The sequence below is a fragment of the Miniopterus schreibersii genome, assembly GCF_964146895.1.
Source record: "Miniopterus schreibersii genome assembly, chromosome: 10".
Classification (NCBI taxonomy): domain Eukaryota; kingdom Metazoa; phylum Chordata; class Mammalia; order Chiroptera; family Miniopteridae; genus Miniopterus; species Miniopterus schreibersii.
Genome location: NC_138110.1, coordinates 4,314,217 through 4,338,507, shown reverse-complemented (window position 1 = coordinate 4,338,507; position 24,291 = coordinate 4,314,217). Strand labels below are relative to the sequence as shown.

The 24,291-nt window shown below is 51.2% G+C and overlaps 1 protein-coding gene across 1 annotated transcript; it reads left to right on the top strand.

Annotated features, from left to right (window-relative positions):
• Positions 1-13,593: 13,593 nt before the first annotated feature.
• On the top strand, positions 13,594-18,883 carry PCK1 (phosphoenolpyruvate carboxykinase 1). Its single transcript, XM_081148863.1, has 10 exons — positions 13,594-13,722; positions 13,895-14,159; positions 14,663-14,844; positions 15,220-15,423; positions 15,552-15,739; positions 16,077-16,239; positions 16,648-16,872; positions 16,963-17,094; positions 17,471-17,566; positions 17,837-18,883. Exons 2-10 carry the CDS (start codon positions 13,936-13,938, stop codon positions 18,289-18,291), a joined length of 1,869 nt encoding a protein of 622 aa, XP_081004989.1. The 5' UTR covers positions 13,594-13,722; positions 13,895-13,935; the 3' UTR covers positions 18,292-18,883.
• The last annotated feature ends 5,408 nt before the right edge of the window (positions 18,884-24,291 follow it).

The following is a 24,291-nucleotide window of genomic DNA, read 5'->3' as shown; positions in this document are numbered from 1 at the left end:
CTGTTTTACTTATTGATTTTTTATTGAAAAATAAATAGCTGTAAAAAAAAATTTAATTTGTGTTCACCTGCACTAGCTCCCTATCTTTTACTAGTGCAATGAATTGTTGCCGCGAGGTCTATTGGCAAGCTTGCAGGACTAGGCAGACATCAACAGGCCTGGGCCAGGCTCAGGTTCTGGCTCTGAGGAGCTATGTTAATTTCTTCAATATTCAGTTTCATTATTTTTGGATAATCTTCCATTTTCCTACTTATCAGAGTTGTGAACATTGAGCTTGGGAAGTGAGGGAGTCTGACGACCAAAAGCAGAAATATTTTATGCAAACAGCTGTCAACAGGGTCTCTTAGATGTGCAAAATGAAAATGGATGGGTTGGCATAACAGGAGTCTAAAACAACCTTTCAGAGAGGGTGTAGAAAGGGAGCTGTAGAGAAAAGCGGAAATGTCGCGAGGGACATTTTATAAAACGAGTTGCCATTTAGAGATAATGTCAAGTTGAAGGCAGGAGGTGCAGCGCCTGCTGAGGAGGGCGGGGGAGAGGGGGCTGGAGGGTCAGCTCGGAGCCACTTGGCCACTGGGTACGCCTTGTGTGAGGGCTGACGGGGAAAGTAGGTTGGTGGTTGCCAAGCGGGAGGTGGGAATGGGGAGTGACTGCTAATGGGGAAGGGGTTTAGGAGGGGCTGTAAAATGTCCTAAAAGTGATTGGGGTGACCATTGCACAAATCTGTGAAAATATATTAAAAACCACTGAGTTCTTTACTTTTAAAGGACGAACTTTAGGGTGTGTTAATTGTATCTCAACAAAGCTGTTATGGGGGGGGAGAGCAGTAGAGAGAGAGAGAATCTGAAGATTATGATCATAAAAATTCGTGATAGGATTTTAAAAAAATTACATTTTTGTTAATAAAAATTCTGCTTCCAGAGGCCAAGTTGCTGGAAAGAATTGGGTTTGGGAGTCAAGAGACCTGGCTCTAGTCCTTGGGCAGGTCCCTTAACCTCCCAGGGCCTCAGTTTCCTCATTGAAATGTTAGGGAGTTTGGTAAAATGATTCATGTATTTCTTTCCAGACCTAAAGGCCATACAGTTTCCAAGATTGTCTTCCCATCTGCTTTCTTACCAAGCATCACCCTAGAAAAGTCTACCGTTGCCAGTACATACACGATGAGAATTTACTGTGTTATATGACTTTGGATGTTTCATGGATTGGGTTTCCTTTGAGTGGGTCATTCTTAGAACAGAATTTCCTAATTTTTCTTACACTGTCCCTTACGAGTCTGAGAATACTTAGACACCTCGTGCCCGGGCCACCAGAACGGACCGTTGACCTACCTTTATGTAACCTTCCTGTTACGTAATCAGCAGGTTCAGGTTAGAAGAGGCGTGTCTTGGCTCTTGTCTCGGGTCCAACACCTGCCTGTGGGACTGATTTATCACTTTATTTTTCTTCTCAGTTCCTGTTTATCTCTCTCGCTCTTATACAAAGGGACTGGAAGACATTAAGTCTGGCACTTCACCTGATTAAACTGATTAGTGGAAAACCGGACTGTCAGCTTGGAGCTGCAGATAAGCCTGTTTGTCAGGGCTGCCGACCCCGGTTTCGAGGCGCTGACATCTGCAAGTTGAAGGTTGAGGAAGCTGGTGAGGAGGGAGGAAGGCATCGCGAAGGCAGGGTTCGAGCTGAGTCACAGACCAGGGTCGGAAACAAGGGGTAAAATAGGTGCTCAGCATGGGCTGCCAGGCAGACAGCGGGCTGCCGCGAGGCGACAATGGAATCTGGCGGGGGGCTGAGCCGCAGAGAGGCGTGGGCCCGATGGAAACTGAAGGAAGAAATAATAAAAGCCGACGGCGGCGAGAGCAGAGGCGGCTGTCACTTTGTCTTAGGAGAAATTAAGAAGCCAGACAAATTATAAGTGTACTTTCATCTGGAAACACGATCAGACAGTCTGAGATTGGCCCCCTGGTGGGTGGTGAGTGACACTGGAGGGTCCTGTGCATCGCTACTCTGACTCAGTGTGGGACAGTCGGGACTTGCCAAAGCCCTCAGGTGTCACCAAGTACAGGGCTGGGTGATGTCTGGAGTTTTGCCACATGTCCTTGACGTTCCTGTTCAGAGAGAATAGAGGGTAAAGACAAGGACGGCTGCTGTGGCTGAGGGCCTCTGTGCGCCTAGCCTTGGGCTGCCATGGATGGTCTCACTGATTGTCACATGGCCTGTGCAATCAGAAGGGGACACTGAGGCAGCCTGCTTGAGCACATGCAGCAAGGATTCCTCCCTCCCCTTCCCCAGGAATCATTCTGAAGCCACTGCCTAAATGGTTTTTGGGCCTCTCCCAGGGAGGGCTAGAGAGTGGTCCAGCCACAGAGAAAGGTTTTCAGGGACCACCTAGACTTGGATGACATTGATGTCATTTGTCCTGTCACCAGAAAGGAAATGAATGGGGCCACTCCAAACACTATCTTTCCTCCATCAGCAATGGTTTCACCAGGCCTTAAGGAGTGTGCCTCAGTGTGGCCTGGGGACATATGCACAAAGAGCCCTGTGCCACCCAGATACCAGTGGAGCCTGAGCAGGTGAGGCTGGCAAAGACCTGTAGGTCAGGTGAGCTCCAGGTCCACGGAGTAGCTCAGCCCTGGTGTCCTGCAGGAGTGAGGTCTAGAGACAGGGCTCCTCCCTCAAATGTGCTCCGAAGCCCGCATCCAGTCTTGCAAGCATGCTCGGTCACCGTGACCTCTGTGGGGTGAGGAGGGATTTGGTCTCCTTCTAGAAAGGTCTCTCTAGTTCCCAAATGTCATGACCAATAAATTCAATAAAAAAATTAAAAAAAATAAAAAATTTAAAAAGTCATGACCAAGTGAAGAGAAGAATGCTGATTTCGAAACTGATGCCAGCTTGTCAGCCAACACACTGAGAGTGGGCCCTGCCCTTCACCGGGGAAGGGCCAGCTCAGAGCCCAGCATTTGCCTTCGCCCTTCGGCGACCTCAGGGAATGCCTGTGGATCTCCGTTTCTGGGCAGATCCTCCCTAAAAGAAACAAGTAGCAAAACAAAGCAAGTTTCCAGTGGGCTGCCCATCCTGCCCTCATGTTTCCCGAGGACGACAAAAGGCATAATTTGTTTTCAGGGTGTAATTTTATTATCCCTTAATGCAAAAAAGGTAACATGGGTTCCCTGTTACTTTATAAGAACCCTCTCGGTTTTCTAATGCCATACTGTTACGTCAAGCACCTTACCAGGAGTGATGACTAGGCCACCGCCGTCCTTACCCACCAGCGTATCGCAAGTTACCGCCACAGACTCCGCTCTTGTCTCCTTCACTCTTCTCCTTTCACTAGTAAGAAACTTTTCTATATTTTCTAAAGTGGCTCATTCAGGTTACATTGCAGACTTTCTGCAACAGACAGATGTTTTTGCCCCCATCTCTCTCCTCAGATGGCAAATTGCCCTGAAATGGTTAATAAATAAACAAATAAATGAATTAATGACCAACCACCAGAGTAAGGTCCCAGGAAAGCAGCGCGTGTTTGGGGAACTCAGCTGACATTTGGGGAATGGTGACTGACTTGTGATACAAGATGAACTTAATGTCCCCCCAGCTCTTCCCCTCCTGACTCATAAGAGTTTTCACCGGCACAGTTATATAAACGAGCAAAAGGGAAAATATTGTTTAATTTCAAAAATGTAAATGAATCACCAATATAAAGTGCACTTTCGCTTCACGCTTTGTATCTCTGGTGACTCATGGCACGATGCTGTGTTTTCAGACCTGGGGCTTGGAACAAGTTGGCATGCCCGATGGGGGACATGGTGTTCCTCTGGGAGCCGTGTGGATGCAGGATGCCTACAGGTGCAGGCAAGGTTCACCCTGGGTGCCCTGCACACCAAATCAAAGGCGTTAGGGCAGGACAGGTGTGTGGCCCTGTCCAACACTTTGCAGGTTGAGGCGTGTCCCTGGCTGCCACACACTAAATGCCAGTCATAGTTCCCTATTTTTGTGAGCGCCCCCAAAGCTCCACACATTTCCAAAGGTGGCCGTGTGGCAGGTGAGGGTGAGGGTTCTGCCCTGGTGGAGAATGTGTTGGAGAAAGTGGGATTCTGCCAAGCTCTCAGAGATGCTGTGGGCCTATGTAGTTTAACGCCCACCTGTGTCCTTTGTGTTGGCCACTTGGCTAATCTACAGTCAATGGAATTTAGTGCTGTTGTTATTTATTCCCATAGGCACTTGTTTTGGTTTTTGTTTTCTAAAAGAAGAATTATTGTACAAATAGGCTCTGGGATCTCAGGAAAGGAGTAGGGTAAAGAATCCCATACAAATAAAACCTGAAGCCTGGCCTGGCGTGGCTCAGCGGTTGAGCGTTGACCTAGGATCCAGGTGATCGGGGTTCGATTCCCGGTCAGGGCACAAGCCCAGGTTGCGGGCTCGATCCCCAGTCGGGGGCGTGCAGGAGGCGGCCGATCAATGACTCTCTCATCATTGATGCTTCTATCTCTCTCTTTCTCCCCCTCTCCCTTCCTCTCTCTGAAATCAACAAAGATATAAATATAAATAAAATTAAATAAATAAAACCTGAAACCTTGGTGATCTGTCAGAAGTCTGAGCAAGGTATAACAGTGGCAGGAGTTTGAGGCCAGGGCATGCACCCCGGGGATGTCCCCAGCTGCATCGAGGGGAACATTTCCTTCTGGCTGAGTTCTCCATAGCCCAGTGTTATGACCCTGAGCTTCCATCCTTAAATCCAATGTTATGGGCAACTTAGTGGTCCATGGCTGTCACAGGGGAGCTCCGCTTCACCAGCTCAGCAGGCTGATGTCTGGAACTGGGAAGCCTGTGTGCTGATCCGCAGTGAAATCAGGGCTAGGCTGGGACCACCTGGTCTTTGGGAACCAAATTACTCTCTCATGGTGCTCAACACTAAGGACTCAAGCAAAGGGGTTGGTTAGGCAAACTCAATTCACTCACTCATGACACAAATATTATTGTGCACTACGGTCAAGACTGGGACATAGTTGTGACCAAGATTGACAAGGTGTTTTGCAGCATGGAGCTCATATTTGAATGAGGGATTCTGGGATTTAACATGTAGATTAATGAAGATGCTAATGTCAAGTAGTAATAAATACCAGGAAGGAAACAGTGGTGAGCCGGGTTTGGGTGGGTGCTGGGAAATGCTGAGCCCTGAATGACAAGATGGCCCAGCCATGCACAAACCAGGAGGAGTGCTCCAGGCAGACAGCAGAGCAGGTGCAAAGGCCCTGAGGTACTAATGAAGGTAGCTCAAGAGTGTGACTGAGTTTAACTCACAAAAGGGTAGCTGATTATGAAGTTCTGAGGAGATCCTTGGAGCTCCAAGGGTTGACCACTATCTGGTCCCAAGGGCGGAGTTAGCAGATGGAACAGTTATAAAACAACAGAGGACAAATCTTCAGGATTCTTCTGGTTGCTCATGTGCCTTCCCACACCTGTCTCCCCTTCCGATACCCGTTAATAAGTGTCCCAGGCACTGCACAAAGTGAAATGAAGTGGTAGCAGGCAAGTCAACAACAAATAAAGTTTGTTTTGTGTAAAAAAAAAAGCCAGAGGTATTAAAGGCCCCATGTTCATTGTGCAGACGTGCTCAGGCCTCGATTTTCCTTGGAAATTTCTATTTCATCTCTGACTTGGACTTTTTCTTTTTAAAGGAACAACATGTGTCACATGAAACTTTTTTGACATGACAGTACCTGGAATAATTAGATACACAGAGAACAAGGAAGAGCGAAGCCTTTCTGAGTCTATTCTGAGCAGTTATTATCCAACCTCAGTGCCTTTCAAATGTCACTTGTGCAGCGTTCATCTGTTTGGAGCAAAGCACAGGACTTCCTCGCCATTCTCCTCCAAAGCACTTGAGAGCGTTTTAAATCTCTGTGTTGAACTGTGGCAAGTTGCTCCAAAATTAAAAATGCTCAAAATCTTTATTTCGAAAAGCCCGAATGGTGCCCACCCAAGCAGCTCAAACAGCCCCCTCTCAGAACTCACTGAGCACTCTCCTCTGGAAACAAACGGCAGAGAAGCACTCATTTAAATAATGTGACAGCTCAGGAGATGTCTGATGAGCATCGCCTTCCATTGTTCAAGGTGCAGCGAAGGAAGTCCAAGAAGGCTTTTCTTTCCCAAAGAGTTTATCATCCATAATTCACACAGGCTCCTTTATATGTGGTAGCCTCCTGAATGCAATAAATGGAGGCTGTGAAATTCATTTCTACATCGAGGACACCTGGGATTTGCACCTAAAAGGGGAAAGAGTTAAGGCTGCTCTCAAAGTCTTCCCTCGTGCTTCGGGGCCGCCGCGACATGCGCTCACCAGTGTTCACCGGGAGCCTCATGTTTGTTAATAGGAGCCCATCTGGCCTTAACTCGGGACGTTTCGAATGGCTCGGCCTGTGCCACACTCCTATTCGATGGACCATGTGGTTCTGTGGCTCCCGATGCTCGAAATAATGAGAACGCTCGGCGGGACTTTGGACAAGTAAACAGCACAGCTCAGAAAATGCCTGCTCGGGTGCCTTCCAACCGGCGAGGCAGAACGTGCCGGGCTGGGGAAGCGAGGGGAGCGAGCCAGTTATCTGTACGCTTCGTAACACAAATCCACACCAAGGAGCTGAGAGAGAGGAGTAGACAGGGAAGCACGTGGAAAAAGTTAAAGAAAACCCCGCAGTGATACCGCAGGACTCCGTGGTTAGGGATGCACTGGGGCTGGGTAGTTTCTGGGTGTGTTTATTTATTTTTTATTATTATTATTTTTTAAATATATCTTTATTGATTTCAGAGAGAGGAAAGGAGAGGGAGAGAAAGAGAGATAGAAACATCAATGATGAGCGAGTCATTGATTGAGCCCACAACCTGGGCATGTGCCCTGACTGGGAATCGAACCCTGATCGCCTGGATCCTAGGTCGATGCTCAACTGCTGAGCCACGCCCGGCAGGGCTCTGGGGCATATTTATTGCCTGCATAGTGCCCTTGGTGCTAGGCACTGTGGCCTGTGCGGTTCAGCTCCTGCGTGCAGGACTTGTCTGCCCAGTTGGGTTTGTTTAGCGGAGCACCTACTACATGCCAGTCACTGAGGTAGGAGGATGCTGAGAGGAGGGAAACGTGGACTCCTAGAGATCGGGACTTTGCCTTTGCTTTTTTGTCCCTTCCCTCCCCTGCCTAGCACCTCACAATAGCCAATTGTTATGGGAATGAAAGAATTTGAGTCCTTAAAGAACTGTCCTTTTCCCTTCCAGCATTTATGAGGGTTTGTGCTCCGTTGTGCCAGGCACTGTTTTCAGGGTGTTTATCTGGCTTACCAAACCTGATCCTCGTAACTACCCTACGGAGCAGGTACTGTAATTATCCTCCATCCACAGACAAAAAAACTGCGGAGGGGATGGCTTGATGAAGGCCACATGGTCAAGATAGGAATGGAAGGGTCTGTCCCCAGGTTTAGCTGTCGGCTACCACTCCACCCTGTCCCAAGGACACCAGGGGCCCTCCCTGCGGGTGGAAACATGGAGCCAAATCCTGTTTCTGATGACCTTGATGGCCAAACGGGATCCGATGCTTGGTGAGGGTGATTCCCCTCTGTGCAGAAGTTGGTGTCTGAAAGCCCAGGCCTCCCACCACGTTTCAACCGTGGAGCAGTTGGCCCGGCTGCTTGGAGAGGGACCTGAGGCTAGCCCTGAGCCCAGAGCCTACGCCCTGCAGGTCCTGGCCGAGTCAGCTCTAGCCGGGTGGAGAAGGGTTAGCAAGGGACCTGTTACATCATGGTCTCCTTGCTCCAAGCCGGGAAAGAAGCCCTACATGACCTCAGCCGGCTTTCAGCAGAGTGACCGCAGGACAGAAGTCAGCCTGGTTGGAAACAAAAGAATGACGGAGTCCACTGCATCTGAGGGCGCAGAGGGCTCCCTGGCCCCTGCCTCCTGTTTCCTCGACTGAAACGCCGACTTAGTGACGTGATGGCTTCTCCCTCCCCGTGTTGGCTGTGATTCTCTGAACCCACAGCCCAGCGCTCATCCCCTCATATTTACCTTTTCTTTAAATATCCAGCACACCAAAATGAAGGTGTCTTTCCCCCTTTCCTGTTTGCCTTACTTGGTTGCCTCTTCCGAGCAGGGCAGGCTGGCTTGGGGAAGGGGATTGTGAGCGGGCCTCTTGCCTGTCCGACTCTGTGGTCATCGCTCACACACTCGGGTTTCTGGGTGCATGGGGACGGGCTTTGTTCCTCTACCAGCGTTTGAGAACATCAGTCCCAAGGGGCTCAGTTTCCACCATATTCAAACTTAGAAATACTTCAGGGTTCTACAGCTAAGTTAGGAGCCCCAGCCCCTGAGGAGATGCGCTGGCTGGACCCGCATCCTGGGGGATGTGTCCTTTATTCTCCGGGGACGTGACTTCTCCCCCATTGGGAGAGGAGCTGAGAGTGTGAGTTAGATTTACTGAATTTGGGAATTATCCCCAGCAGGGATCGGAAAAGACATTTTTGTTCTGAGCCTTAACATTAGAGGGAGGGAAGGAATTTGCATAGCTACCTGGAAGCGCTAGGGAGGGTGGCGTTCCGTTCCCGAGCAATTACAGTTGCTTCCAATAGAATTAACTGTGCCACAAAGTAGATCCATTTTCTCGATGTTTTCGTGGGGACTATGCAGTTAGGTCTTTTTGCCCCTTGCCTGCCCGGGGTTGCTGACTTTTCTCTGTGCGTGTGTTTGGAACAGAATTCAGTGGCAAATTTGTTCTCACTCTGTTTGCCGCACACTCTCAGAAGAGGGGCTTGCTCGCTCTGGCGCACCTGAAATCAGGGGCACTTCGAGTGCAAAGGGCCACCTCAGTGTAGAGATGAGGAAACCAAGGCCATAAGTGACCCATCGGGCACTCAGGGCCGGGAAGGGCCCCCTGGCCCTCTGCCCACTCTTCCATTGGTTATTTTAGAGGATGTATGAGAATGCAGGTGACAGCATTTCAGAGCCACATGGAGTCCTGCCCTGCAGCCAGTGCCCTTGACACTGACCGTCACTGGCGAACAATGGGGACGGTGGAACATGGGCGATTTGGGCTAAGAGCTGGGTATGCTCTGTCTACAACGTCACCCTGAGGGAGACAGACGAGGCAGGGCTGTACACAGTTAGGGCAAATCTCAGTTTTTAATTTTGTGTTGTTGTATCCTGACTTGTTGTCTGTCCCTTCGCACCAGGGTAGTTGTACACTTACGTCACCTCCCCCTTTAACGTGCACCTGTCACATGGAAGCAAAGGCCTCCCAGCCTCCAACAAGAAGAGAGGCTCAGCAAACACAGTGTCGCCGGTCTTCTGGAGGAGGTAAGAGGGAAATGAGACAAAAATCAAACCCACCATGGCCTCTGATCCACGAAGGCCAATGTGGGCGGTGAGAGACTGATGAGACTTCAGGGGGGCACAGCCTCGCAGGCATCCCATCCACCTGCGCCCTGCACTGCGAAGAGAGCGGGACGCCGACACGTCCCTGGGACAGCTGGGGCTGGGACCGACCCACGTCTCCCGAGCCTGGGTTCCAGGGAGACAGGGTATAGGATCTGATCTCAGTTAGGATGCTTTTGGTTGCAAACGACAGACCACCCAACTCAAAACGGCTGAAACAACGAGTGTCATGATCTCATCGGCCAAAGACGAAAGAGCAAGGCCAGGCAGGCACGGGAGTAGGTCTCCAGTCGACTGGTCCTGACTGTGGGGGTGACTCTGCCACCACTGACCTGTGTTACAGCCTCCACGTAAGCTGCTTGTCAGCATCCGCCGGCGGTGACACCACCCTCTGAAGGGTACGGTCATTCCTGGGATGGATGCGATGTGCCATGTTCAAATCCCACACGTGAGTCCTTTCTGCACGGCCACAGCTCCTTCTTGCCTCTCCATAAACCTGACGGAGAAATATCCAAAGAAAATAAAGATGATTTTACGGATTCGCTATTTCCATGGGTCGCTAATGATTGTAACTGGAGAGAATCAGCCCTCGACGAAGGTCTAACACCTGGCTGTTAGCATTCATTTAACATAATTTCTGTGGACTTCTCTGTGGCAGAAATCACACTTTATTGGCACACGAAGCAAAGTGGTTTGCCTCTAGGTTCATTTTATTTCCTCATTGTGGAAAGAACATGTAAACAAAATCAGGACCCTCCCTGGGGGAGATTCCCTGATGATATTAACTGTCCTCTCTGCATTCAGCCAGAGATTAATGTCTTAAGACGATACAAGGCCATTGAGAGAAGCGGAAAGGATTAGGTCTAGGAGTGGCGCTGGTGGGTGCGTGGAGGGTGTCAGAGACCTGCCTGCCTCCTAGAGTGGACTTTAGAAAAGCCCCTTCCCATGAGATTCCTTCCCCCACCCGGGGCCCTTGTTCCCTCATCTTCAAAAAACCCAGACTGGACTACATAATCTTTTTTCTTTTTTAATTATGGTGAAATTCACATAACATAAAATAAGCCCATTTTACAGTGTACAATTCACTGGCATTTAGTGCATTCACAATTATGCAACAACATTTTATGCAGAATGTTTTATCACCCCCAAAGGAGACCCCCGACCCATTAAGCTGGATCAACATAATCTTTTAAGGACCCTTTCAATTATATAATTCTATGGCTCCAAACTAGGAAATTGACTCATTTTGCTCTGTGAAAATACCCTCCAGACTGCAAAGACATGAAGATTACCCCATGAGTGTAGAACATCTAAATATTTATCCTTAGTAAACACAGTGGGGGTAGACGACCTGAATTGACGGGGCGGGGGGCAAGTGATTCCTTGGCTGATCACTGTACAGCTCAATGGTGTTGGAAATTTCCATCGCTGGGTCAGCTGATGCCCATGGAGTGGGCTCCCTGGCAATGGAGACCCGGAATCAATTTGTGCACAATCTTTGGCTCCGGGACAGGACATGGGATTTACATAGTTAGCTCCTTATCAATTTCTGGAAAACCATGGTCCCTTCTGTGTTTATCAGAAAAGGGAGATGCTTTTCTATGAATTCAGATTCCTGAGCCAAGGAGCATTTTTGTGGTCGCCCCCTGGATGTAATGAGCCTATTCCGTCGACTCCATCAGTGATGGGGTGAAGTGGGGAAGGCCTGATCTTACCGATAAGAGCCTTAGCTTGGGAAAATGGTCTATTTGTATTCGTTGAGTCTTAGCTGTCTCACCTCCCCAATGAAAGAACAGGTTGTGATTGTGGGTGTCCTATGTTTTCAGGCTGTATAATTCCTTGTTCAAGCCAAGATCCAGTATGGAAGCCTAATACATCCCACAGGTGATGTCAGAGGTGTTGTGGGTGAGGAGGGCGTTGACCATGTCTCACTCGGCCTTCCCCCTCCTCTATGAGGGGTCTCAGTGGATTCCCCGCTGTTCCCTCCAGCGCAGTATGGAAACCACCACCCATCTGACTCTACAGGAACTCCAAGCACTGGTGTTGATGGTCTTTGGACCATCTGTTCACCATCTGTGAATTTCTGCTTTTTTATTGGCCACCAGGTAACCAAGAAATGTCAATGTGTGTGTGACCCCTTCCAAGTTCATGGTTTTTGCTCTCTATGCTCACCTGGAACACAGCTGCTTCCACCCCCATGCCTCATCCGCTCACACCTTTTAAGTCTCGGTGGGCCCTACCCGTGTTTCCAGGCTGCCTTCTGGACTGCTCTGTTCGGTGTGGCAATTAAAAGATTAGATGCAGGGGGAGGTGACTCACTGCTCCTACATTTTAATTGAACTTGCTGTTTCTCTCATGGAAGACTCAGGACATAAACACCTAAAATTTATGAGTAGCATTTAGAACTGCAAATGAGTTCTGGTTTCCATTTTTGGTTTCACTCTACGTGCTCTTGTGGGGAATCAACCCTATTACAGATTTATCACCTCCATGGACACCTCTACCCATTTGGGGAGATGACCCATGAGCGGGGCCGCATCTGTGTGGTTGTGCAGTGGCTGGCAAATTTCACTGGCATCACAAGCTGAGAAAGTCCCTCAGCCAGGAGCACTATCCTGTCATGGTTGAATTTAGACAGGACACAAACTTGTACTGATAATGAATTCTAGCGACCTAAATAGGAAATAATGTAAAACTAAACAGAACGGCTCACACTGTATTTATATTGAAAGATTCAATTGGTTGAAAAACATCTTAAATGAAACAGCAGCAGGTGGACAGTTTTGGTGGAGGGTGCTAATGACTACACCTGATATCAGTGAGAAGGAAGCCCTACAGGACTGTCCTCTAAATACTCTTGGTCTGAGATTGCCATTCCTAGTGTCTTCTGTCTGCCACGGCTCCTTACAGTAATAGTCACAGTCACGGGGTTATCTCAGCACACGCACCCTGGGGAGTCAGACCAGTCCCTACCCGACCTCACTGGAGGAAGGGGGCTCCCCTGAGCCATCAGGCTGGCAGTGGGGAATCGGGGCCTGGCCCCCCTCTCCTGACTTCTCACCCAATGCCCTCAAAACACCAGCAATCGCTCCATGGTCCATTAGATTGGACTGAAGCTCCAACAGCTTGCAAAGCACATTTTTCTAAAGAGCTGTTATAAAGGTCTCGCAGCTCAAGTGTAATCTAGCAAAACCGCCCAGCCCTCTCCCTTCCCCTCCCTTTTCTTCCCCTCCCTTCTCCTTCCCTCCCCTCCTCAGATGCTTGGACTTGCAAGGGCAATGAAAAGTGATAGCTGACTCCAGGAGTAACTGCACCCAGCCCAGAACTACTTGGAGAATACACGGAAGATTCCGGAAGAGCCAAAGGAATCTCATAAGGGACTGTCTGGCGTGGTGCTCCAAAGCCCAGCTGGCTCATCTGCTAACTCTCCCTCGGCTGCCCACCAGTTTGGGAGCTGGGAGTAGCTGCTCTGCCTCTCTGTGCCTCAGTTTCCTTGTGTGGACATAGGATTGTTCATGGGCTCTGCCTCAGAGGCTGGTCATGCTGCAAGGCCTTTAAGACAAGGCTCACCTGTCAGTCATTCGGTGTCTACCATGTGCCAGGAACTGCACCTATCACAGCATAATAAGCAGAAATCCCTGCCCTTATATGAGGGGGAGCACAGTGAACAGTCAATAGGGGTATTGGCCCCCAGTTAGATCAGACCTTTCCCAGTAAGTCACCCATTCGCTGGCATTTGGGCACGTCCTTCCCAGGGGCCTCTGACTGTGGGCTGACACCCACCACTGTAATGTTCTGCCAACCAGCAGCCATCGGTACACATAATGTGCTGCCAGCTTGTGCCCTGGACACACTCAACGTCCAGGAGGTACCCCCTCAGCCTGCGCCAGACCCCTCCCACCCGTCAAAGGAAGGGCCATGTGTTTTGCATCAACAGTGAACTGGGCCAAAGTTTAGTCAATCAAACATTGTGTAAGGGCTCGCAGCGGCTGGTGGTGGGGTGGCGGGGTCGGAGGCCTCCCAGCATTCTGCCGCAGCTGGCTGTTCAATGATTATCTCCCTGGGGTTGATTGTGGGGACCCGGTCCAAAGCCTAACTGACCATGGCCTCGATCCAAAGACCTGCCCCTGACGTCAGAGACGAGCCTCTGGGGTGGGGCCAAGGGGCAGAACTTCTCTTCTCCATGGCTTTTAAAGCCGGGTGGTTCAGCTACCAAACGCCAACACGGGCTTCCCACCAGGAAAGCACATTCACCAGCGGGAAGAACCCAAAAGCAGGCCTTGGATCTCTGATCGAGATCGTCCAGACAGAAGGAAGGTAGGTTGGGCATTGAACTGACATTGCTAAAAATCAGAGATAACACAGGACGAACTTCCTGTTTTCCCACAGCTACGACTGTCTGCAGGTGCAGCCTGAAGGGAGCCCGTTGCCCTGGTTGGAGGGCGTCTGTCCTTGTTTATGTTCAGGAGGCCCATGCTTCCTATTTCAGGGAACCTCGGTGTCCGTGGCCCTCAGTGCAGCTCTGCAGAAATGCCTCCTCAGCTCCCCAACGGCCTCAACTCCTCAGCCAAGGTCGTCCAGGGAACCCTGGACAGCCTGCCCCAGGCGGTGCGAGAGTTTGTGGAGACCAACGCCAACCTGTGCCAGCCCGAACGCATCCACATCTGCGATGGCTCCGAGGAGGAGAACCGGCAACTGCTGCACCAAATGGAGGAACAGGGCACCATCAAGAGGCTGAAGAAGCACGACAACTGGTGAGTGGAGCCCCAGCCCCAGCTCTCCCCCCTCCCCACCCTCCAGCGTGGTATTGGTGGAAAGGGGTGGGTGACGGTCTCTGGCGGGGGTGGGAGGAGTTGCAGACCCTTGAAAAACTATATAAGGGCCAGAACCATGTAGACTTGGATTTAATGACTTTTGTAGAGCCCAAGTCTGCCATGAGATAGCATATACAAACGGACGCTCTTTGCAAGCTAGATCCCAGATTAAAAGGAAAGTCAGACCGTCCCAGTCCTCACAGACCAGCTCACAGTCTCGGAAATGTCTCCGTGACCACGTCCCAGCTGGCGTGGCTGTCCACATCCATAGGACATCATCAGCGTGTCGGGTGCCTGCTAGGTGTGGGGAGGACCTGATTATGAGTAATTGGCCCCTCATCCCTAAATGATGCTGGGCCGAGGGGATCCAGCAGACAGGTGCACTCGAAACAGCTTCCCTTCCCTCCCTGACCCTCACCTGTGTGTTTTTGATTTTTTTGCAGTTGGTTGGCTCTCACTGACCCCAGGGACGTGGCCAGAGTTGAAAGCAAGACGGTCATCATTACCCGAGAGCAAAGAGATACAGTGCCCATCCCCAAGAGTGGCCTCAGCCAGCTGGGTCGCTGGATGTCGGAGGAGGACTTTGAGAAAGCATTCAGTGCCCGATTTCCGGGGTGCATGAAAGGTAAATAAAACATTTATTTGATTGGGCCAAACATCCAAAAGCCTTTGATTATTACATCTGTCTAGTGGTAATTTTAAACATGATAGAAACTCCGTGACCTCAGAGATCTTTAAATTCCGTATATGAAATTGGCAACGTATTGAAAATGTGCACCTCGGTTTTAGATTTACAGGCTGTCTCAGAGGAACATGAAAACAATTTCCACGCATGGTGGAGCTCAAATTGCACATTTATGAAAACTCTTTTCTTTGGTATTCTGTTCACTTTCCGGTGGACCCCTGTAAATTAAGAAGCCGGTGACAGCAAGGTGTGACGTGATTAATGGAGAAGTGTTGGTTGCTGTGAGCCTGAGGTCCTTCTCCCCGGTTCCCGCAGGTCGCACCATGTACGTCATCCCCTTCAGCATGGGGCCCCTGGGCTCGCCTCTGTCCAAGGTGGGCATCGAGCTGACGGACTCGCCCTACGTGGTGGCCAGCATGCGTATCATGACGAGAATGGGGACGCCCGTCCTGGAAGCCCTGGGCGACGGAGAATTCGTCAAGTGCCTCCATTCTGTGGGGTGCCCTTTGCCTTTAAAAAGTAAGCATGTTGTTTCAAAATCAAAAGCTAGAATTCTTAAAAGTAAGCTTAGCCTTAAGCCCCGGGCCTGTGTCGGGGGACCTCAGGTGGGGTCGTGCCACCCTAACGCCACGTGTCGCCCTCTGCAGAGCCTCTGGTTAACAACTGGGCCTGTAACCCAGAGCAGACGCTCATCGCCCACCTGCCCGACCGCAGAGAAATCATCTCCTTCGGGAGCGGGTACGGCGGGAACTCGCTGCTCGGGAAGAAGTGCTTTGCCCTGAGGATGGCCAGCCGGCTGGCCAAGGAGGAGGGGTGGCTGGCCGAGCACATGCTGGTGAGATGCAGGGAACTCTGAGTGTGCATGGGCGGGGCTGGGCTGGCAAGTACATGTGGCATCCCAGTGCCCATCAGGCAAAACCCGCACACCCAAGGACAGATTTGGAAATGCCATCAGTATTCCAAATGCACTGCGGGTGCCTCTTTGGAAGCACTCAGGCGCAACCAGACCAGTAGATCCTTTGGATGTCGTTGCTCAAAATATCTGTTTTGATACCTGAAGAAATAAATGTTGGGGACCCACCATTTGGGGGCCTCTAGGCACACCCCGAGGCTAAAGCACTGGTTGGGAAAGAAAGGAAGGAGGAACTTAAGGAGGGATCTTGTCTCTGCAGATCCTGGGCATAACCAACCCCGAGGGCCAGAAGAAGTACTTCGCGGCCGCGTTCCCCAGCGCCTGCGGGAAGACCAACCTGGCCATGATGAACCCCACGCTCCCGGGCTGGAAGGTAGAGTGTGTGGGCGACGACATCGCCTGGATGAAGTTCGACCAGCAAGGTGACTGACATTAATTGGATCTCGGTGGACTTTTGGCTTTTAAAACACTCCAGTTCCCCTAAGTTCACACTGTTTGGATTTTTAATTTAGTGATTTCAGATCTTGCAAAGTCTTAGAAATATGTATTCTACAGAAGCATTCTTTCATTTACTATCATATCTGATTGCAACGGGACCCTGTGCGGCTGTTTGTTTATAGAATACATACGTTAAAATAGTATTGGTGGGAAACTGATGAGGAAGAAAGAGTGGTAAATATAATTGCTTGGATGAGAAAAGAGAAATACAGTCTAAGGAGGAGAAAAAAAAGATTTGAGAATTTGGTACAAAAATGAGCCTGGCAAGATGTCAGAGTACATGGTGCTTCGCTCGGAGCTCACTTGGACTTCTCGGGTTTAAAACTCTCCAGGTAACTTAAGAGCTATTAACCCAGAAAATGGATTTTTTGGCGTTGCTCCTGGGACCTCTGTGAAGACCAACCCCAACGCCATCAAGACCATCCAGAGGAACACCATCTTCACCAATGTGGCCGAGACCAGCGACGGTGGATTCTACTGGGAAGGCATCGACCAGCCGCTGGCCTCCGGGGTCAAGCTCACCTCGTGGAAGAACAAAGAGTGGAGCCCTGAGGATGGTGAGCCCTCGGAGGCCCCGCTGCTCCAGCCTGTGGGTGCTCCATGTCTGGGCTGGGCACTCAGGGGTCTCTTCTCTCTGCCCGTTGTAGGGGAACCTTGCGCCCACCCCAACTCCCGGTTCTGCACCCCCGCCAGCCAGTGCCCCATCATCGACCCTGCCTGGGAGGCTCCGGAGGGCGTGCCCATCGAGGGCATCATCTTTGGAGGGCGCCGACCTGCTGGTGAGGAGCCCCTTCACCCAGGCTGGAAGGGTCTGTGAAATCGCCCCTTTTCCATGACCTTAGAAGGGGCCTGCAATCCGAGCTTCTTTTCCAAGCACCCGGGATGATTGGCAGGCTCAAATGTAGAGGCTCCCCTTCTGGCCACCTAGAGCTTCTGGATCCCCAATTCTACTGAGCTTTATCCATTTCCTTTGGCTGCGTGGCCTGGGTGGTGCGACTTGGGCAGTTTTTTGGCCCTTGGGCTTTGGGACCCCAAAATTAGCGGAATTGAAAAGACGCTGTTCCGCCGCACCTTTTCACTTTGTGAGATGACATTGCTGGCCGAAGGGTCTGAGTGTCAAAGCCTTTAAGGAACATTTTTTCTTTCCTGCTGAAGGTGTCCCTCTGGTCTATGAAGCTCTCAGCTGGCAGCATGGAGTGTTTGTGGGGGCAGCCATGAGATCTGAGGCCACAGCGGCCGCCGAACACAAAGGTAAATAATCTGAGTCAAAATCTGAAACCACAAAGAACAGTGACTGGGACGACCTGTCTCAGGGCCTCTCTTTGTCTCTCTGTCTCTCTGTCTCTCCTGTCTCTATGTCTCTCTTCCTGTCTCTCTATGCCTCTGTGTTTGTCTCTCTCTCTGTCCCTCTGTCTCTGTCTGTGTGGAGAGAGGAGACCAAGCATGCTTATCAACAATACACATGTTGATGCTGTCCCACGAGAGCAGCATTTACCAACAGAGGCCCCTCTGTGTTAACAGGCAAAGTCATCATGCACGACCCCTTTGCCATGCGGCCCTTCTTTGGCTACAACTTTGGCAAATACCTGGCCCACTGGCTCAGCATGGCCCAGCGCCCTGCAGCCAAGCTGCCAAAGATCTTCCATGTCAACTGGTTCCGGAAGGACAAGGACGGCAAGTTCCTCTGGCCCGGGTTCGGAGAGAACTCCCGGGTGCTGGAGTGGATGTTCAACCGGATCAACGGCCAGGGCGGCGCCGAGCTCACGGCCATTGGCTACATCCCCCGGGAGGAGGCCCTGAACCTGAAGGGCCTGAAGGACGTCAACATGAAGGAGCTGTTCCACATCTCCAAGGAGTTCTGGGAGAAGGAGGTGGAAGACATCCAGGCGTACCTGGAGGAGCAAGTGAACGCCGACCTCCCCGGCGAGATCGAGAGGGAGCTCCAGGCTCTGAAGCAGAGAGTCCGCCAGATGTAAGGAGTCCCGGGCCGCACCCTTCACATCGCCCCCTTCCCGTCCTGAGGTGCGCTGGGGCAGGAGAGTGGAGTTTCCCGAACCCATTCCGCCGGCCACACCGCAATGATCGCACCGACGGGCAGATCCGACAGACACGCTTTAATTGTTCAGATACGACCACAGGGTACAGGCTAGTAACTAACGAGATTGGGAAGGGAAATCGTAGCATGTCTCACAGATTCACGATTCCGTGCACATTTGTTCAATCCTAAGGACTCTCAGGCATTTAGTCATTTTTTCACTTTAGCTATATCAGTTAGCTGGAATGCACAGAAAACAATACTTGAGCTGTATATATGAGTGTGTGTGTGGAGTACTTGTGCATGTGTGTTTATGTACTGTTATCTAAAATATATTTAATACCTTTGGAAAAAATCTTGGGCAAGATTACCTACTAGTTGTTGCTAGAAAGAAATGTCACTTTATTATTAACATGTATGTTTAAATTATTTTTATATATGTTGTTCCTTACCTTGGCATAATTTCACTTTTCCCCTTAACACTTCTTGGAAAACTACAAAATAAACTTTTGTAGAAAGATGGATTTGTCTGCTTGGTTTTTTAAAATTTGATACATTTAAAAGATGAGAGGACTCAAATCTCCCATCCCCCATAAAGAGGCGCAATTTGAGGGATGGAGGGAACAGGAAGGGACCAGGTGGGAAGGTCTGAGCAGAGAATGTCACCCAGACGGACATGGCACCGTGCTGTGGGGTTTCTGAATTAACCACTAGTTAGTGTCTAGAAGCCACTAGTTAGTGCCCTTTACTAATTCTATAAACCTTTAAAGGTGGGTCTTGTGTAACTGGAACAGGAGACTTTATCATGCTTTCTGACAAAAATTTGGGCCTGGGGACTTGGCCTCCCACAAGAATGATGCTGCAGCCAGTTTCACAGGCTTGTATCAATAAACTCTCTTTCGAGAGATGCTTTTCTCAGTGTCATCCACAGGGAAGGAGAGTAGAGAGAAAAGTGTCCTTCAGAAGGAACAGCCAAGGGGGTCTCCGTGGCATGAGCATTAACTGAGGGCCTTCTGCGTACCGAGCACCGTGCTAACACTGGGTTTGCCTCACGCCCTCACCCGGCCCCTCTGCTCCAGTGTTTATTGGGTGTTGGGGAGCAATGCAGACAAGCTGTGAGCTTGAGCTGGCACGTTCCTTCCGCAGATAAGCATGACTTTCTCTGGTTGTTTCCTTCCTGGGCCTGGCCATTCGCTTGGCTTCTCTCCTCTCCAGGTCAATCCCGACACCTGGCTTTCCTTTCACAAACTGCTCATCCCCCTAAACTGCCTTGCATCCTGGAAGGTGAAGCCCAGATCACCCCTATTTTATAGATGGGGATACTGAGGCCAGGAGTGTCCCCTGGGGCTGGGAAATAGCAACCAGAGTTTTCTTTCACTTTAAGGAACAGAGAGACCAAGCTCTCCTGACAGCGTCATGTTCTAATACCAAGACCACTGGGGTTGGGAGGCACTGAGGAGTATTAACGTAAATCAATGGCTTGCAAACTGAATTCTCCTTTTCTCTGCACTAACCTTGGTTGACATGTGCAGCTCAACTGAGACCGAGTGGGGGGGAGTGGGGGACCCAGGCTATAGTCCCTCGGACCCCCGAGAGGGCAGAATTTGGGCACCACTGTTGAAATGCTTGGCCCTGGCCTGGTGTCCTAGTCCGGGCCCTCAGCAGGTTTGTCCCTCTGCAGGCAAAGCTGGACATCTCAGAATTCCTTAGGCTGCCACCCAGTGTCACCCACTCACCCCGTAGACTTCCATACAACCATGTTGCCACCAGGTCCTAAAAGCCTGGAGGGCAGCCTAGAAGAGGTACCTTAAACAGAACAAGAGTTTTCAAGGGATCAAAAGGACTCAGCACTTGCCATTGATTGGCCCCTGACTCAGTTTCCCCAAACTGTGCCAGCCGACTGTCCCGTAGAGCTCCAAGTCCTGGTCTCTGTGTGTGCGAGCCATCAGGACACTACACTGTTATCCTGCGGCACCGGTTCCCAGGAGGCCACGCTAGGCCCTGGGAGGGGGAGTGGCTCATCCTTGGGAGAATGAAAACCCAGTGTCCCGATTCCTGGCAAGCCCTCCCCGCGTGACCTCAAACAAACACGGGGACTGACGTCTTCAATGGGGATCCAGCTGAGGAGCTGCCCCTGACCTCCACGTTCCCGGAGCTGTGCTGGAGTCTGGGTTAAAGGCCAGAACACAGTAGGCGCACAGCAAATATTGAATCAGGACAACAAACCTGCCCTACGCACACTGAGGCTTGGCGGGTGGGAGGGTGGGGGAGTGGGTGGGGATGGGGAGTCAGGGGTGGCAGGGCAGCCTCCCTTCTCTCCCTCGCTCCTCTGGCCCACCCTGACCTAGAGCCCCAGTCTGGGTGCCACATGTGTGTTCTTTCTGGGGCTTTAAGATCACAGGGCACAGGCCCTGGAGGCTCCCTGACCTGCCCCCTGCCAGGTGGCCTGAGCCCGAGCGGTGACCTCTGCTTTGTCATTGCTGTCATCAGTTGCATCAACAGAACATCAGGTGAGGACACTTGAGGGAAAGGGCTGGCGGCCGGCTTCTTCCCTCCTGCCCTCTTCCCTTCCGGAGGGGGGGGGGTAGTAAATACTGGTGACCTTGGATACATTCCAGCTGTGCTTCTGGCCAGCAGTGTCTCCTGGAGTGACACTCTCATCTGTGTCATGGAGTGATGATGTCCCTGCTGGGGTCTGATGAGGATGAGATGAAATAGCCCAGCCCAGTGCAGACCCCAGGGTCTGCCTGGGAATCACCCCCCTTCTGTGACCACACAAACTCTAAGTCTTAGTTTCCCTGGCTGTAAGATGGGTGTGGTAACGGTATATTTTCAGGAGGGTTGTTGGAAAGATCCAGTGAAATGATGCATGTGAGGGACCAGCACACAGTGGGCCCTTGAGGACAGCAATTCTCACTTACTTTTCTCCAGGTCTTCAGTGTGGCTGTGATGGTGCAACATTAGGGACCAACACTCACTGTGGTGGGGCAGGGGAGAATTTGAAATCACCCCCCATGTCACTGCCAAAGACCTGCTGGCCCAGCCCCCAACACCCTGCCTCATCCATCATCCATCCCAGGTCCTTTCTTGGAGCCCCCAGATGTTCCCACACAGCAGAAGAGCTCAGAACCCTGCTCTGGACCCTCTCTGAGTGGTCATCCCCCCATCGGTTGTTAAGTATTTTGAACGTCACTCCTGTCCACCCCCCACCCCAATGTCTTGATGTTACACAAGTCCCCCCATCCCACCCAGAACTTTGCCACAAATGGAGGATCTTGGCAGGGTGAGAAGATGCCTTGGAGTTGGGAAAACCTGAGTCAACCGGCCTCACCCTGAGGAACCTGAATAAAGTTCCCTCTGTGGGCCGAAAGGGGGCTTGATGGAGATGAGATTCAGGGGGAGCAAAACAAAGGATGTGCCTTTTTCTGCTGTTCTGAAGTTTGCCTTGAGTTTCCCTGCCCCGCCTCACATGGGAAGCTGAACACAGTGGGGCCTCGGGGAAAGGTCTGCCTGTGCTCCTGTTAAGGACCAGCTCCCAGGATGCTGCCCAGATGACAGGAAGAGCATGCACAGGACGGACATGGATCTGATGGTCACAGAGCTGCTCCCCCGCACGAAGGCAGAGCCCAGAGGTTTCTCCGATGCCATGGAGCTGGGACTTGGGGCTGCCAAAGAGGAGCAGCGGACGTCACTGGTCCTCAGTGGCCCGGCGGTGGGAACAAGAACACGGCTGCCTGGCTGACACCTGCCACGTTCCCTCACTGACGTGTGCTCCTGGGGGCCCGCTTGTCTGCCACCTGCCTTTACAGTTTGGCCCCTGGCAACCGGGGATGTGAATGTATGAGTCAGCCAGGCGCGCCAGCCCCAGCGGCAGGCACTTTCTCCAGGCGAAGCAATTTGCAGCAAAATGTGCTGTAAATATTTATTCAGCTCAGGAAAATGACTTTAATTGCATAATTAAACTTGTTGTCAATGCTGCTTCAGGACAAAACGACTGGGGAGAAGCTGGGACCACAGTTTGGCCCTCTGAGGGACTGACTGTTTGCAAAGACTTTGCTGTGGCCCCGTCTTTCTTCCCCACAGTGGGTGTTTTGAGAATGGTCAGGGAGGAGGGGGGAAGGGGCTTGGCTAGGTGGCTTTGGAGAGAGGAGGGACAGGAAAAGTTCCCAATTCAGAGAACAAACCACTAAGGGACTCCCAGGCCCTCAGACAGAATTTGCCGTGTTTTCCAAATGCCCTGTACACTTCCCACCTTCCTTGGCCAACTGGTAACTCAAGCAGATAATCAGCTCACCAAAGTAGAACACTATCAGTAGATTGAGAGAAATCTGCTTTAGAAGAAAACATTGCATTCCGGCCATTAATTAAAAACCAGCACTCCTCAATAAGGTGACCCCAGAAATACAACACAGGATAAAAGGCCACATACTGGCAAATCCAGAGATAGAATGTAGACTGGTGGTTGCCAGGGGTCAGAGGAGGTGCATGGGGTGTGACTGCTAATGGGAGCAGGGTTTCTTTTTGGGGTGAAGGAAATGTTCTAGAACTAGATTGTGGTGAAGGCTGCTCAGTCCTGGGACTATATTAAAAACCTCTGAATTGTACATTTTGGGCTAATTTTATGGTATGTGAATTATAGCTCCGTAAAGTAGTTTAAAAAAAGAGTAAATACAATAAAAACAAAATTGTCTCTTAGCTCCCATGAGGAACCAGCTGTCTACCAAAGGCTCCGAGTTGGAGGCCTACATCCACTTGGAAAAAAGAGATGACCACAGAAGAGGGAGGCGTCGGGCAGAGGAAGCCCGCTGAGTCTGTCCCAGAGAGGACCAGGACACAGAGGAAAGGGACCGACTTTCTCATGGTGGAATTCAGTGTCAAAGCCCATGAACATCTCCAAATGATCTCTGAGCACCTTAAAAACAATCTCACCCACCACCGGAGGACAGAGGACAGAAGCCTGCAAAACTCCCGAGGCCAGCAGGTGGCAGAGCTGAAACTGCCAGGAGCCTTGGATTCCAGGCTGATATTCATTGGCATTGAGTCCAGTCCAGTCGTGATCCCAAGCTGGTCCTCAGCAGAGGGGAGGACCGCAGGGTCAGGAGGCCGGGGACCTCACCCCAGCTCTGACAAGAGAAGGGAGGGTTTGGCTCATATCACCATGGAACAGAGGGCTTGGGCCCAGGGGCTCCAGCCTACGCAGGGGCACCCACTTTCCTTCTGTCCCCTCCCTGGTAGCAGAAGCCTGTGCAATAGATTCTGGGTTATGAAATGAGTACCCACTGCAGCCACTAGACTCCTGGTGTGGCCTGGGGACAGGCTCTTCTTCCCTGAGCCTCAGTTTCCCCAGCTGTACAGGAGTGCCTCTCCTTGTCCCCCAGAAGTCCTTCCACTTCTAACCTGCCATGAGATCAGAGCCACGTGGCTCTTTAGTGGGGTCCTTAGAATTGGGACTTCATGACCCCAGGTTCAGGTGTGGGAGGGTGACAAGACAGAGAGTGGGGGCTGACCTCAGGGCCATTAGCATATTCCACCCCCAAGTAGCTCACCTGGAGATCATCAGCATGCTGGCCATCCCACTCCCAGGACACCCCCCCCCACTCCCTGTTTGTTCCAGGGGATGATACCATCTGCCCCTCACATGCAGCTGAATTCTTCCAACACCAGGACCTCAGGAAGGAAGGTGAGGAATGGGGGCTTAAACTCATGGGCACACCCATAGGTCTCTGACCCTCTGTCCCTCCCGCTCTGCTTCTGGTTTTGTCTCAGGGGCATGGGCGAGCTCAGACAAGGGGATATTCAGCTGTCTCTGAGGATCCCTTCACATCTCCTGGGGTGATGGAGGGGACCTGCTCTGTGGCCCAGGGGCAGCTCTGGGACCACGTCAGTCACAGGGAAGCCAGCATCTGGAAGACAGTGGCTGCCATTGAAATGCCAGGTTCAG

Excerpts from the sequence above, each read along its gene's own strand:
- PCK1 (XM_081148863.1), top strand. The coding sequence starts at position 13,936 with ATGCCTCCTCAGCTCCCCAACGGCCTCAACTCCTCAGCCAAGGTCGTC. Across the intron at positions 16,240-16,647 it reads GATGAAGTTCGACCAGCAAG|GTAACTTAAGAGCTATTAAC; the intron begins GTGACTGACATT and ends AAAACTCTCCAG. Across the intron at positions 17,567-17,836 it reads AGCGGCCGCCGAACACAAAG|GCAAAGTCATCATGCACGAC; the intron begins GTAAATAATCTG and ends CTGTGTTAACAG.